The following is a 16,328-nucleotide window of genomic DNA, read 5'->3' as shown; positions in this document are numbered from 1 at the left end:
CCAGCCTTATTAGGGCCTGGGGACGCCATCCCCGGGGATCACATTTTATAATTAAGAGAAAGGGAGCATGCAACTCCCCCTACCTGATCCTTCTTGGGTGCAGGACGCCCACCCTCTGGGGCCCAAATATAATAATAAGGCAAGGGGGCCATGCAGCCCCCCTCCTTTAGCCTTTGTAGGCCTCTGGGACCCATCCCCAAGGGCAACACTTAACTTTAAAGGGAGGGGCTGTGCTTTTCCCCACTTCAAGCAAATTGTGTCCCTGGGGACCAAATCACCTGGGGCTTCCCTAAATTATATGCGGATACCTCGGTGCCCACCCAGAGCACCCACCAAACAACACTTATAAGAAGGGGAGAGGGGCACATGGTCTCCCCATCCAAGCCTATTAGACCCCAAGTAACCCATTGCCGCGGCAAAATGCAATTAAAAAGGGAGGGAGGCCATCCAGCCCTCTTCCTGACCCTCATTAGGCTCGGGGACCTCATTCTATGTGGCTAAATTCAAATTAAAAGGGGAGAGGGACTGCACAGATACTATGATTACTATCTGGAAGTACATGCAGGAGTGACCATGCGAATTTATGATCTTTTGACAGGATACCACAGACTTGAAGTGGAAGACATACTTATACTTACACATCTGAAGCTACATGACAGAATCTGGTAAGATATGAATGGTTGCAGATGGTACGATAGAGCGTTATAGTTTTTCCTGGAATGTGGTTACATGTGTTTTACTTTTGAATATAGGATTATTTCAATTATTAGCAATTTGAACTAGATGAGAATTTGGGATTTCACATCTGATTTTGATAGATGAGTAGTATAGAATCCATTTGCAAATGACATCGCTCTATGGGCGTTTGATTGCACTATGGTACAAATACCTAAAGAGGAGCATAACTTGTGTCTAGCATGAGATTTTGTTTCCTGTCCAGCTCTACTTTCACTTGAAACTATATCTTAATATTACATTTTGAATTACTCTCTTTTGGTTTTCATTTTGCTGGGATCACTGAGGTATGGTGAGGATGTATAATGAACTTTAAATATCTGAACTTCTTTTTATTTTCTCATATTTTCTTATTTGTTTTGGTTTGGGTGACCCCCTTTGTGAGCATGTGTGGTTAATGGTGTACTCCTTGCCTTCACAAAGGAACTGACTAATACGTATTCAATATGACAGAAGTGTGTTTCTTAGGAGGGTTATCATTTGTTTTTGTTACCCTAATGAAGTTGATGGTAGATTTACCAAATGACCAAACACGTGCTGGCAACAAGATCTGCTGGAAGAGTGCTAGGACACATGTGAAGACTGAAAATAAAGCCGAAATAGAAATACCAACCACTGGTGGACTTTAATTTTGGACACTAATTAGCGCTCAGGACACTTTTGAATACTCTTTTTCATCACTCACCAGTGATGTGTATCTTTTCTTGGCTGTATGTCAAGAGCTCCACTCTCCCCCTGCCCCCAACCAGTGCTTTAAATGGGCTGGTACTGTCCGGTACTGTCCGGTACTGAGTACAGATTATTTTTTATTTTGAGCCGGAGTGTACCAGCACTTCTCGCGAGAAATGTAATACTTTTAATTGGAGAGTAATGGCATTTTTTAGAAACAAGCAGGTGACCTGTTACAGAGTACCCGCACTTCTATGTTCACAAGCACTGCACCCAACCCCCTGGTGGCTAGGTCGCCCTTTAAAAATACTGCTGATAAATAAAATAAAAATCTAAAACAATAACCTAAGTGCTGCAATTTGATCTAGTTCAAACCAACTGCACCTGGTCAACTGTCATTTCTATTGGTCTGTTAAAGACAAGTATGTGTGCTGCGCTGCGAAAAATCCTCAAATAAATGAATCAATAATACAAAATAAAAACATTGTGAGGGTTGTAACACAGAGAGGTGCCTTGCAGACATAAGTGCGGCACCACTACAGCCCTGCTCTGCAACCACCATCCTTGTCTCACTTCAGCCAAACGCGTCGAGTCGGGAGGCAAGCAATTAAAAGACTTCTCTTTTGAACTTACTGCGGAAGTGTCGGCTTTGCGATATTTTTGGCTTTCACGCGAGTAAATGAAAAGCGAACATGCCGGAGAGGAGACAAGAAATGACAAAAGGACAAACCGGGGGTCAAGAAGCGCGAGGTAAATACAGAGCGCAGACATGTTGAAGAAAAATGCCGCGGTGTGATAGGGCGGGAGAGTGTAACAGACACGGAAAGGGATAGGGGAGGGAGGGGGTGGGGGCACTTTGCTTCAACGGCGAAGATGGGGATGAAAGGTACCCGAGAGTCTGAAGAGAATGCACACACTGAAGGAATGAGAATGTTTTATGAAAATAAACCGTGTGACCATGTATGTGCCGCGCGTTTGTGCAAGTACAGTGTGGGGCTGATTGTATTTATGTACGATATGTGTCATGTGCTCGTGATATGATGTACTGTGCCTGTGAGATGTGAGAGGTGTATATTCATGGTTTTGGTCCGTGGTAGTCGTGATATTATTGTGCCGTGTGTGTATGCCGTGGAAACTGCTGTGTGCGTGTGCACTTTTGCTCGTGTGTCTTAGTGGTGTCCGGATCTGTGCGTGTTATGTGTCAATGTGTGCATTTGAATAGTGTGCTCAGTGTTTGGCGCGTGTCCGTATGGTCGTGGTGTGTGGTGCATGTGCGTGGGTGCTTTATGTGTCAAGCAGCTGGTATGTGGACAAAGGGGGAATAACATAGAAACAAGCTGGAGGAGGGAGCGCAGAGGCTGGCAGATGGAGGTGATGGGAGGGGGCGCCGGGAGCCCGCTGTGCAGGCAGGTGCTCTTACCGCTCACTTCGGGAGGCTTCGGTAACTTGGAAAGTGCCTGGTTCAGCTCCGCTGCTGCCTGGAGGACTCCTCGGCCTGGGTTGGGCGCTGTCGGATGTCTGACCTCCGTTTGGCTATTGGAGGGGCTGGGCTGGCGAGCGGAGCCTCGGCTCATCAGAGATGTGCCACTCCTGGCAAGGTGTGACCCTGTTGCGAACGGCACCTCCACAGCCTGTGTGTGCGTGCACATGCCTGCTGCATCACGCCAGAGTCACAGCCCTGCCCAGCAGCCTTGCCCGTTCCGGCACTGCGCTCCTCAGCCCTCCCACAGACGCCCCTGGAGCACCGGCGGAACCGGGCACAGCCCTGCCCACAGCCGCCTCCGTCTGCACCGAAGCAGCATCAGCAGCGCTCCGCAGGACAGCGGGGACCGCGCACACGCCACCCGGGGGGAGCGCACAGGCGACCCGCAGCCGCGCAGCAGGTGAGTGCGTGACGGCTGAGACGGGACGGCGTGAGAGGAATTACAATCAGCAATGGGGGCGGGGGCGTCTTAAGGCACTTTTAAGGCTTTGTTCGGGAAAAAAATTGGTGACAGGTGCATCCAGGGGTGAGTTTTTAGCCAAGGTGCCAACAGGTGCAGCCAGGCCACGTTTCTCCTGTTGTCCTGGTCCTATAAAAACAGCAAAAGGCTAAATGACAACACAGTGGCAATCTCCGCTAGAGCCGGCGCTCGGTTTATTTCCACGTGATAATGAAGCTAGTCTGAGACGCAGAGACGCACCTGTCGTTCGCCCCAGCCTTTCTCAGCTGTGACCTGGAGAAGAGGAGTAAACCGTGGCTGTGTCGTGGTCTCCTCGAGCCCAGCAAGCATCATGGTGGTAAATAATGTACCGGCACCGGAGCCTCCCAACGTACCGTCAGATACGACCAGGTGAGGTGGGTGCACTGTGCGTGCTGCTGCAATGCACGCGCCCCGTGTCAGCCGGAGGACGATGCCCCATCATGCGTGTGAGGAATTCTCCGTACGGGATGGCGCGTTGACCTCGGTGCAATCTATCCCAGAGGTGGGAAGTCTTAAGTCTGTGCCCCCAACTGCCTTCAACATATGTAATGATATTAGGTGTTTTATATACAGAAGCAACACGAGCCTCCGGCGGGATCAGAGGGCTTCAAGCCACAATGAACCCATAGGTCGAACACGGTGTAGCAGATGTTCAGAAAATATAGACACTCCAGTCGCACTAATTTATAGGCAGTGCTGGAATTGGACACAATGTAGGCCAGAAACCCTATAGATTGGTTGTCAAGGTGTGGTAGAGCAAAGAGGGTGGAGCACGAGGAAAGTGAAGACAGACCGTCAATGTATGTAGTTACTTTTTAAAACTACAATAAGGACAATGGTTGTGGCATACTTAGTTTGCCTAATGTAAAGCACATCAAGTAACATGCATATCTCAGATTTGGATTCTATGTAGATAGGTGAGCGGGTTAGTGCTTTTGACGCGGAGATTCTTTTGTTTCATGCATCCCATAAGATGCAACCCTTCTAGTAAAGTACTGTGAGCTACGCCCGGTTTCGAGGAGCTGCACGCAGAGCATGGCTTTAGATCAGAATCCTATTTTATTCTCAACCCATCAGTATTCTAAGGTTGCTAACAAGGAATAATTTGAAAAGTAATTAAGTCTTTTCAGTGTACACACCCCCAGCCACAGCGCTACATATTAAATCCTGACTTTCCGTTTCTCCCGCCCATGCACTCCTAGCAATTATTCATAGTAACGCGATTATTCCAGCTTGCGTAACTAAGAGTGATTTGGGGGAAAAAATCTTACAGCAAGAGCACATTTAGCTAATGTGAGTGGCTGCTCGCGTTGCTGTTTCTGTTCTATTGCATTAAGCGCTATTTTCTTAGTGCAAAATGCATCTGTGCTTCCATTTTGGACGCAAGGGTGCATTTTGCGCTAAGAAACTTGTGAAAAATACTGGAAGTAAGCCGGGGGAAACTCTAACCCCTAGTGCTTATTTAGAGAGCACGAGCGACTGGTCGCGTTTGCTATTCATGTTCTGTTGCATGAAGCACTATTTCGCGATGCAAACTGCATCTCTGCCTCCATTTTGGAACTAAAGAAGCATGTTTGAGCTAAGAAACAGGGTTACATTCAGAATTACTTTTCTCAGATAATTCTGTGTAATCTCGCCTAAATTTTGGGTAATTCTGAGTGACTATACTACACAGAATTACACAAGTTACACCCACCCCAATTTTATATTTTTCATATAACCAGGTTGGAAAAAGCCGAAACACCTGCCCCCAAATCATGGTTTTTGTTACATACTTGCCACGTGATAACACCATTCCATCCCATTGGCATTTAGGTGTTAGGCTACAGACAGCTCCCAGCCATGAAGAGACTCCACAAAAGGAGGATTGATGGCCCTTTAATCAGTCCTTTGGTATTTGCCAGGCCAGAAGTGAAAATAAGAATGTCCCTTCACCCCCTTTAGGTTTCTCCTCCAAATGGAAAGCATACAATGTGTGGGCGCTACCGAATGTGTCCCAGTTCCGGCGCATTACACCTGCAATAATTTAGCACTGGGGCTAATGCTGGGTCAATAATACCTGCTGGATCCCCATCATTTGCTTCACTGCTTACTACTACAGTTGTAAAATGCCTGACACACTTGAGGTGGCCCATAAACATTTAATCTCAGGCATCAACCCCGCAGAAAAGCCTAGTCTGCCAAAGACATTAGTTGCATGTCATGTTTAGTAACATTATAAATCACAATCTTATAGCTATTTTGGTACTGCAGATAAAAAAAGGTTGGTGGGCCCAGAACATATCTTCACACTTTGCCCTCCCTCCCACACAGAAGCCACTAATTCCAATGGACTGGTAAGTAATCCGCATTTGAATACCATCTTTCATTGTCCATATACTGTGCTTTAGATCTGTAATCTATGCATATTGTATTTGTACAGCATAACAATAGCCAAAATGTACCAGAGCCGGGAACAATGTCAAACGCAAAAGGTACTGACTTGGAGGGAAAGCTGGGACTTAGAGGGGTAGCAGAGTGTTACTTTGTTGTGTTGTGTTTCTTCAGCTCTTTCCTAAATAGGGGCAGAAGTGGGACAGTCCTGATGTTTATGGGGATGCTGTTCAAGACCATGGGTGCATAAACGGACAAGGCCTGTTGCCTTGCTTTTTAGATCTCACTTGCAACACCAGTGCATGTGCTCCATGCGCTCTCGCTTGTCATAGATGTGTACAACAAGGGGCTTGCAGTTCGACATTGCGTAACCCTCACTGGCTTCATTGTCACTCTTATTTGCTGCGTTCTAATTGGCCAGAGTGTACTGGCTTCACTTCCTCTTCACCTCGGCTGGTCCAAGTACTTATTGCTTCAGCTTGATTGTTGTCCTTCCGCTTATCGCTCTGTGTTTGAGGACCACTTTTACTTTTTTCTTCTTCCCTGTCATCCTTGTTGAACCTCTTGCCATTTGTTTCCATGATTTTACTGTGCCACACATACTTCAAAGAAACCCTTTCTCCTCTGAAATAGATGTTTATTGTGACAACAATGTTATCTTCTTTTATTGTGACAACAGATGTTATCTGCTTCCAATTGAATTTTCACTAAGACATGTACGTGTGCAATTGCTTTCTTTAAGTGATAGAATTTTTTGCCAAATGTCATATGTTTATGCTTGGGGAGATGAAATGATTTGTTATGAACCACAGGGGTGTTGTGCAGAGACCTAACAAGCATTGGCAAACTCAATGGGTCTTGTCTTTGAAACTATTGTCGCTGCCATTGCCTTTTGTCCATTCTGTACAGCATGGACCTTGACACATTTGACAGTGATTTGTAGCCATGCTGTATAGTAGTGTGGCTGCTGTGCAGCATGGCTAAAAATAATGATTAAAAAAGGATATGATGCATTCAGCGCTAATGCACTTAAAAAAGCGTATTAGCCTTTGCTTCATCATAGTGCTTTTAAAATCAGTTTTAGCTGAACTATAAAGCATCTGTGCTGGTGTACAGCATAGCTGCAAAAAATTGCCAAAGCCATTAGCTCTCATAGGCGAGATCTATTGGCTTTGGCAATGCTTGTTCTGTTTTGCACTTCTTTCCTAGTCTGTTGGTGTCTTCACATAGAGCCACTGGAGGCGGTGTGATAATGCATGGTTTGAGGGGAGCCAATGGAGATCCAATAGGGTGGGAGTGATGTAGCATGTGATGGGTACAGCAGTAAATACCATGCACTTAAGTGGCCTAGGTGCAGTGTGTTTCCACCATCCATATGCAGGTGTATGGAGACTTGAACAGCAATTGAAAAGTCACTTTCTGGGAGAAATGGTTTCAAATTCTTTGGTAGCAAGAGCTGGTACTAGACTGCCATGGTTTTCTTGATCACAAGGAGGAGGTTGATGTCTAGGATGAATCTGAGTGACTTGTCAACTGGCAAAAGTTTGGATTGAGTCAGTCCATCTTCATGTCCTTGAGCCAGGTTTGGATAGTTGTTTCATGCTGTTTTTGGTGAATCTTAGGGATTGTTTCTTGGTGGGATTAAGCTTTATCGAGGTCTGGATGAAGAGCAGGCAGTGTTTGAGGCGCTGAATGCCTGGAGCAGAGGAAACTTCCAAGAAGAAATGTGTGTAGTCTTCTTCCTTGTACTTTACCTGGACCCTTAAGCGTTCAAGGGGAAAAGAGGGTTGTGGCATGTGCCACTTTTAAAGATACACTTAAATACAGACTGAAATATCAGCAGATCCCAATTTGTCTTACTAACTCAGGTTAGGTAAAAATATGTTCCAGCTAGATGTATCCGTTAACACCATTCACCAGGTATGTATAACAAAGTGCGTCTAAGCGCCACAAACTGGCATGTTGGCACTGCCCAAAACACCCAAAGTAAATAGTAAGTATTAAACAGGCTCTAGTCGTTTTTCCAGTAAATGTTGAAAACACATTTGTTAAATAACTTTGTAATAATATCATACCCAGTGCAGCCATTTAACCCTCCTCCAGACCAGCAGCAACTTTGTAGCATTTTTGTTCCATCAAATTGTATCCGAGAGTTCCAATAGAGCACAGTCGCTTGTCAGCTGCAAGAAGAAAATTAACTTAATGAATAGGTTAGTGTGGCTCTGAACAAAAGCATTTTTGATTGCTTTTAATTAACTTTATATCCCAGATTTCGTTCTCTCTCTTTTTTTTTAAATTAGGTGTAATGCCATAGGCTTGACTTGTTCATTTCAAAATAAGGAGAGGGAGTGGAATGAGCTCGTCCCTTATCATCGCACTACGTGTGGGCCAGTCAATTGTGCTGTAGACTTGGCAACGCCTATATATTATATGATTTATGTTCTTTCATGTATTTAGATAAAGTGTGAGTTATTGTTCTTTACCAGGTCCCGTGTACAGGGAGTGTACATGTGAAAATTTGCACCAGCTGTTTCACATTACACAGATTGCACTTGTGCAGATGCAATGTTTCACTGACAGTACTTCCTTAAAGGTACCTACATTACATTGAAACCTACTCACAGTGTAAACATGCCAGTGATTCCAAATAGTGCAAATGCTATTACAAAAGGCCTTCTGTCCTTGAAGATTTGATCAGGAGGCCAGCCAACTAGTCCTTGGGGTTACTCTGGTGGGCCTGGGCTCAAGATACAGGTCAAGTAACCTCACTCAGGCAGAAGGGCAGCAGTGCGCCAGGGTAGCAGGGCAATAGAGTGGCAGTCCTTCTTGCAGCAGAGTAGCATAGCAGTCCTTTTGAATCTTCCAAAGGGCCACAGGTGAATCGAAGAGTTGGCTCAGAGGGATCACTATTTCCCCTTGATGCCAGCTTCAAAGTAGGAGACGTTTCTGGACAATTCCACCCCAGAGGTGTTTGGAACTTCCTTCCTGCCAGCTCTGATCCCAACTTGTGTGGGGACACAAAATATCAGCGTGCAACCCTTTGTGAGAGTGTTGAGGCAGAGTCTTTGTGATGTGCAAGTGGGGTAGGTGACAGCTCCACACCCCTATCAAGTCAGAGATGCCCCATCCTGCCAACACCTATTCCCCCTTTGTCTCACTTTAGTGGAGCAATACACAAAGACGAACTGCAAGCTACACTAAGTCGTGTGACCCAGGATGCGGGCTGCTGGCACCAAATGGTTAGGACAAGGAAATGCCGACTCTAAAAGTGCCATTTTTAGAACTCTGTACTAAAATCCAACTTTAACATTAAAGAGGGTTTTACATTTTGAAATCAATATTTCTAGTTGCTCCCAATTGAAAGTTATCACATATGAAATGTAATATAATAATCTAATATTATCTTATAGGAGAGGTAGGCTTCACAGCAGTGCAAAATACATTTAGGGGGTTTTCACTAGCAGGACATGTAAAACTTGAAAGTACATGAAAAACCTGAAAATACACTGCATCCTCCTTGATGGGCTGCTTTGGGCATATCCTTGAGGTGACATTGTTCATACAAAAAGGGAAGGTTTAAGCCTGACAAAAGTGTTTATATTGCCAGGTGGATATGGTAGTTTAAAACCACACACACAGGTTGCAATGACAGGTCTTAGACATATAGGCTACATAAGTGGAAGGCACAATTAGTGCTGCAGGCCCACTAGTAACATTTATTTTGCCAGGCCCTGGGTTAATGCAGTATCACTTTCCTAAGGACTTACAAGTAAATTAAATGCGCCAATTGGATGTAAGCCAATTTCACCATGTTTAAAGAGGAAAACACAAATACTTTATAAGTAGTTAGCAGTGGTATAGTGTGCAGAGTCTTAAAGCCAACCAAAAATGGGTGAAGAAAACAGGAGGAGTAAGGCAAATAGTTTGGGGGACGACAACCTTAAGGCTGACAGGTCTAACATATATAATGCACCCTACCTTGTGGGCAGCAAGATGTGCTAAGGGGTAGCTTATTTAGATATAGCTTTTTTATCTACCGGTCAAAAGGGTGTTTTTGACAGATATTTGCTGCAGGGTTCAGGCTGTTGCTGCCAGGCTACTCAGGGTAAGGTTGAAGCCATGTTTTCACTGCCCTCTCTGTCAATGGCACAACAGATGATGTCGTGCACAGATGGCACTTATCTTAACTTCCGGTCCCTGGGTACATTTTCTAAACCACATACTAGGGACTTATAGGCAGGTGAAATAAGTCAGTTAATATAACCATATTTGAAGGAAAAGCATATGCACTTTGATTCCTGTTTAGCAGGGGTGACAGTGCTAGAGTCCAAAGTCCAACTAATTAGGGTCCAGAAAAAGGCAAAAAATCTTGGGTGATGAAAGTGAGGATTTCCTAGAGTTGCCTATGCTGTTATATCACCCCACATCATTTGCTATTCAACGAAGAAGTGTTTTCATTAAAATAAATCTATGAGCTTTGCCACGACCTGTTTTCTCCTTGGTATAGCTGTGACAGTAACTTTTTTTTCTAGTTATTGCTGACTTTTGTGTAACATAATAAGCTACTTATACAAATGTTCTGTAGTTAAGGATTAATTATACCGTTTTTGCCTGTGCAGAGGGTGTCGCTGTTCTGGGATAAATGTAAAATACAAATGTACAAGGAGGAGCGAGGCAGTGGGTAGTTAGACGGGTTGCTGCGCTTTACAAGAAAAATCTCATTTTTTGGATTCCTGTTGGGGCTATTTTAACTTTTCTGCTGTCCGAGGCCAGTAAAAGCTATATGCATTGTTAAGATGTGTTCACATTTCATGGACCATAGATGTAAAGCAAAGAGAGGTGAATCTGCTTAGTATAAACTGTATTAGATTCTTTATGTGACACTTATATTTGTGCTCTTTGTTGCTTCGTGAAACCACTGGTTTCACTGCTAATGCTTGAAAAGAACTTTACACTGAGGGGACGCCCGGTTTCTCTGCCGCAGAGAATACTGCTTGGTTTCAACGTAGGTTTCAACATATTATGGTTGAGCCACCTCGGGGGGGGATAGGTTGCTGGATTCAACTTCCTTTACACTGAGGGGACGCCCGATTTCTCTGCCGCTGACAATACTGCTTGGTTTCAACGTATCATGGTTGGACCACCTCGGGCGGGATAGGTTACTGGATTCAAAGTAACCAAGTACACTATCTAGCAATTTGAGGTCGGCGAATAGTGTCAAGGGAGGATTATATGTAATTTTGTGAGATCTCTACTCGTATAGGAGCGGGGACAAGATTTTTAAACAGTAGAGGGACTGCCCAGGATTAATAAGGATGCCGCATTATTGTCGATAGTGATACCTGCACACACCTTGCAGGAGATTATAGACCTCCATTGGCCAATTGACTGACCATGTCCAGTTGGTGCAACTCATTGATACACTGATGTTCCCTATAAGAAATACCAGGATCTTGTAGGGAAGTCCTTTTGTGATACTGGGAACTGATTTGGGAACACGCAGCAGCATTTTGTCGATTCCGGCTCTGTATACACTAGCACTTTTGATGATCTTGTTGGTCCAGTCAACACGGGGGCACCTGAAACAAGTGTTCATGCCTTGAGAAAGTCTTAGAAAAAGACGAAACACATGTCGGCAAACCGTGTGCTGGGAGTTTTTTACGTATTCTATATGCAAATAAAGGATTGCTGTACAGCAAAAAGATTGACCTATCTGGATCTTTGTTGTTTAATTAGTGTTATTCATTTGTTTCAATTGTCCATTAGAGGGTTTACCTATACCCCAGGAAGTGATGAGTATAATGAAGACTGAATAGGTACTTAATGGTGTGCTGAAAAAAGCCCTAATTTTTTGTACGTAATATGGTAGAAAATAACCACTGTTTCGATTAGGTGTAAAAGAGTTTACCTCCAAGCGAGAAAATATAACCTTCACAAAGTTTTTCTGCACACATTAATGCAATTAGGTGTGCACAAAATGGTTTCTAAATTACACAGAATTACAAATAGTGACATTTTGTACTTGTAACATGCTCTCGTAACATGCTCTTATGATTTGGGAAAAGCAACTATTGTCATTTTAGGCTCAGGGGTGGTGTGGCATGCATGGGCTCAGCGGACAAACAGAGCCCCACAAGTGTACATTGAAACACCCCCACATTGTAACTTTGCGGGCAATGACTCGCATCTGTAATTGAGTTTCGTATTCAAAAGTACAGGTCAAAAACTGCGCCCAAAAAAGTAGTATTAAGTGTATACGCGTGGTGGGAAGTTCTCAAAACACCCCTCCCTTTCAGAGAACGTTGGGGAAAGGCTTTCTCCAGGGGGATAAATATTATCCTCGTGGAAAAAGAACAAAAACGATTTCATGCACAGTTGTACATTTTCACGATAAAGATTTCTCTCTTGTCCGCAGAGCGCACGAGTCAACCTCAGCCTTCCCCCTACCTCCATGAAAACTCCCGGGCAGGTTTATAAACATCGAACAATTTGGAATAGTTTCCTACTCACATATAGGATGAAACCTACAGGAAGAAAGTTCGGACTCTTTAACCCTTTCGACGCTGATGATGGAACCGCTCCGTCATCAGCTGCGGTGGCGCTGTGCTGATGACGGAGCGGTTCCGTCATGGCCCTGCCGCCGTGCCTGAAGATGAGAGGGAATCTGGGTCTCTCGGCTAATTAAATTTTTAAAAAAGTTGATAAAGATTTTCTGGTTACTGTCTTTAAATCTCGCTAGGAATTGGGCTAAATACGCATTGTAATAATCTTTCAGGTTTGGAAGAGCAAGCCCTCCTTGCTCCTTATCCTCATATAATGTATTTAAAGCTATTCGTGGGGTCTTTTTGGCCCAAATAAAAGATGAGAGCAAAGATTCTGTTTTAGCGAAAAACGATCCGGGTAAAAAGCAGGAAATGGTTTCAAACAGAAAATTAAATAAAGGAAGAACTGACATTTTAATTAGTGCTACCCGTCCTAAAATAGATAATGGTAGAGGGTTCCATCTTTCCAACATAGAACTTACTCTATGAAGAAGGGGCACAAAATTTAGCCTGTAAAGGTCTGAGACAGAAGAAGAGAAAAGAACCCCTAAATATCTTTTCGGTTTATTATTAATACAAAGTCTTAGATCAGGATGGAGTTCAGGATCGGAACCACCACAAACCAGGATTTCAGTTTTCTTTTTATTGATACGATATCCACCAAAAGCTTCAAACTCTTTAAATATTTGCAGAGCATAAGTTTGGCATTGCAATTTAGGTTTAATTAACAAAATTATATCGTCTGCGTATAATTTAATTTTAGGCATCGAAGTAATAGGGGGAAGAATATAAGCAGATTTCCTAATTGCAGTTGCTAAGGGTTCAATAAAAAATGCAAATAAAACGGGAGTGAGCGGGCATCCTTGTCTGGTACCGCGTTTAACCGGCACCAGGCCCACAGACTCTGCATTAATAATAATATTGGCTTGGGCCTTTCAGTAAAGGTTCTGAATCAAATTTATATTAGCTACTGGAATCCCAAAGTGATCTAAAATAATAAAAAGTGTTTCCCAAACCACCAAATCAAAAGCTTTTTCAGCATCAAACAGTAAAACTAACGCAGGTACCCGTCGTGTTTCAAAATAATCTAAAGCCTCAATTAAAAAGTGAGTGTTAGATAATAATTGTCGGCCGGCAATAAAGCCGTTTTGATCTGTATGAATCAAATCTGAAGAAAAGGAATTGAAACGAATAGATAATAATTTAGTGATGATTTTATAATCCGTGTTCAATAACGTAATAGGTCTATATGAATTTGGATCATTAGGCGGCTTGCCCTTTTTTAGAAAACTAACTACGGTTCCTTCCCGGAATGAATCAGGGACTGAGCCACCATCCAACATACAGTTTACTAACTGTACAAAGAGTTCAGCAAAGGAGCTAAAAAAAATCTTTAAAAATTCTGTTGGAAGCCCATCAGGCCCACATGCCTTACCTATTGGTAGATCTTGCACAACCCGCTCTACTTCTTCTCTTGTAAATGAATTAACCATAGTAAATTGTTCTAAAGGAGAAAGAACAGGCAGGGAAATTTTAGCCAGATAATTTAATAACTTTTGCCGATCTATAGTGGATTGAGTATTATAGATCTTCCTATAGTGTGCAACCATTATCTCTCCGATTTCTACACGAACAGGTGTATCTATTAGAGTACCTGGAGACTTTAAGGAATGAATAAGATTAGAAGCGGCTTGCTCTCTGGCCTGCCACGCCAGGAATTTGCCGGTAAAATTACTCTCCTCGTATATCTTTTGCGAACTCCTAAAAAATATCTCTTCACTAAGGGTATAGAAATGTTGACAAAGTTCTCTTTTTGCATTGTTTAATTGTTCCTGAAAATTACTAGCTGAGTTTTGTTGCCTAAGAACAGTCAAGGCCTGAATTTTTTGCTGCAGAGATTTATTCTTATTTTTGCCTGCTAAAGAGTCTGCAGCGTCTCTCCCAATCACTAACCCCCGAATATAGGCCTTAAGAGAGTCCCATACACAGTTTAGAGGAGCAGTTCCCATATTACGAATGATGAACTCGAGATCTCATTTTTAATACCTGCCACCCATGTATCGTCACTCAAGTATTTTTTGTTAAACATCCAGTGTTTTGAAGGTCTAACCTTATCAACTAATGCCAGTTCCAAAATTATCATTGCGTGGTCCGAGAAACCATTATGGAGCATCGTTTGCCTAAGGAACTTTATTTGACGTGAGATGAGAAAAAAATCGATCCGAGAAGAGGATGTAAACCTGCCAGACCAGCAGGTGAATTCTTTTTTTAAAGGGTTCTGAGTACGCCAGGGGTCAACGAGATCAAATAAAGACATATTATTATTAATTGATCTCAAGGATTTAGGTTTCAATTGTTTCTTCAAGTGACTAGAGGAGTCCAATTTTGCATTCATGGTAATATTGAAATCCCCACCTATAATGATCTTACCTTTAACCATTAAAAGAGATTGAAACAATTCCTCGTAGATGTCTGGTCTATCCTCTACTGGGGCATAAAAACTAACCAAAGTCACAGGGCTTACTCTATTTGGAATAGCACATGTAGCCCAACACCAACGACCTAATCCCCCTTGTTCTGTGTGGACAATCTGGACATTCAACTTCTTACTAAAAAAGAGCGCGACGCCCCTCTTTGACTCCGAAAATGAGGAGAATCCTCGATAAGACGACCAGGCTTTGAGCATGGAAAACTCCTCAATCTTTGACATTTGGATATGGGTCTCTTGTAGCAGAATCACGTCTGGTTGTTCAGATTTGGCCCATAATTCTATTGCGCGCATTTTTTTCTTATTATTTAATCCATTTACATTGAAGGAGATAATTTTCAGACCCATACTAAAACAGCATATAGAGCTGCAAATGAAACATTACAGGGCCCTTAGGGGTCCGCCTTCTGAACAATATTCTAAACTTTTTTATAAACAACATATACTTTCCAATGCATCAGTTCAAAATTCCTAACGTTCATAGCATTGCGCATATCATTGACTAAAGACATCCAAGATTTTGTTTTTTGTGCACCATACCCCCACCCCACCTGTGGAACTACTCCCACCTCACTACCCCACGCTAGCCACAGCGCCATACCCACTACCCTAGGGTGTTGTGTTGTACACCCCCAAGCACTTCTGTGAACCTATATCCCCACTCCATCCCACCTCCCCCCCAGGGCAAAGAAGAATTTCAAAAAATAAAAATTATAAACAATAATGGCATTAGCTCTTGTGGCACTTTTCGATCTGCGATATTCCCTTTAGCAACTCCTGTGCCTCTTCAACATCAGAGAGCATGTAGAATTTTCCTTTGACTAAAACTTTTAGCTTTGACTGTTGTGCTATCTGCGCTTGTGCCCCCTTAGCCTTAAAAAGTTGTAGTAGTTTCACAAACTCTTTTCGCCTCCGGGCAGCTGCAGCGGACATGTCCGAAAATATCCTACATTTATCACATTACAGCCGCTACAGTGGAGTTCCACGCCTCCACGTAGCACCTGTGCACCTGGCTTCCTCACCCCTCCCCCTTCCCTGAACGAGGCTGAGGGCGGCGGTAGCTAGCGGACGCATTTCAGGAGCTTTTTGAAGGTTTTGCTTGCTCTGTGCTCTGGCCCTCTAAGACGGCAGTTTTACGGTCCTAGCTGCCTTGACAGAAAAATTGCTGTGCTTGGTGCTCTCAAAGGCGGCAGTCTCACGGCCTCAGCAGCCTTGGCGGGAAAAATTGGCATGAACTGGCCGCCTTCCTTACTGTCCAGAGATAGAACCAGCTGCGGTATATGGTATCTTGTTTCCGATTAAACGCGGCTGAAATTGACCGCTCTCTCATTTGGATTCATCCGAAGGCAGAATCGGCCTCGGTATTTGGAGCATTTGTTTGGCTGGCGGACTTTTCTCTCACTCCTGACACCCGACTTCGGGAGTGTTGTGACGACAGGAGCTGGGAACTGGGAAGCTGTAAAAGGCGCTGCAGTAAACCGTTTCTCGGCTACGGTGATTTGGGCGCCTTGGCATCTTCGGAGCCCTGCTGCTGGGACACAGTCGGGAGAGTTGGAG

The 16,328-nt window shown here is 43.7% G+C and overlaps 2 protein-coding genes across 4 annotated transcripts in view; one reads left to right on the top strand and one right to left on the bottom strand.

The window, feature by feature from the left end:
• The window catches only part of LOC147728938 (dual oxidase maturation factor 1-like), a 432,696-nt gene extending 429,749 nt beyond the window's left edge, over nucleotides 1-2,947 (bottom strand). Inside the window, exon 1 of the mRNA XM_086959179.1 lies at nucleotides 2,825-2,947. The gene's annotated coding sequence lies outside the window, so the exon portion shown is untranslated. The remainder of the gene's footprint in view (nucleotides 1-2,824) is intronic.
• The window catches only part of LOC147728937 (dual oxidase 1-like), a 992,769-nt gene continuing 979,305 nt past the window's right edge, over nucleotides 2,865-16,328 (top strand). For 2 of the 3 annotated variants that reach the window (XM_086959177.1, XM_086959176.1), the window contains exon 1: nucleotides 2,866-3,287. In XM_086959177.1, coding sequence (XP_086815303.1) covers nucleotides 2,984-3,287 — 304 coding nt within the window. In that variant the 5' untranslated portion in view covers nucleotides 2,866-2,983. Of the gene's footprint in view, nucleotides 3,288-16,328 lie in introns of all 3 variants that reach the window. The other variant, XM_086959175.1, reaches the window with a different exon arrangement.

This window comes from Lissotriton vulgaris, chromosome 2_2, assembly GCF_964263255.1.
Source record: "Lissotriton vulgaris chromosome 2_2, aLisVul1.2, whole genome shotgun sequence".
Lineage (NCBI taxonomy): Eukaryota > Metazoa > Chordata > Amphibia > Caudata > Salamandridae > Lissotriton > Lissotriton vulgaris.
The sequence above is the reverse complement of the archived record's forward strand: the minus strand, read 5'-3'. Positions and strand labels throughout refer to the sequence as shown.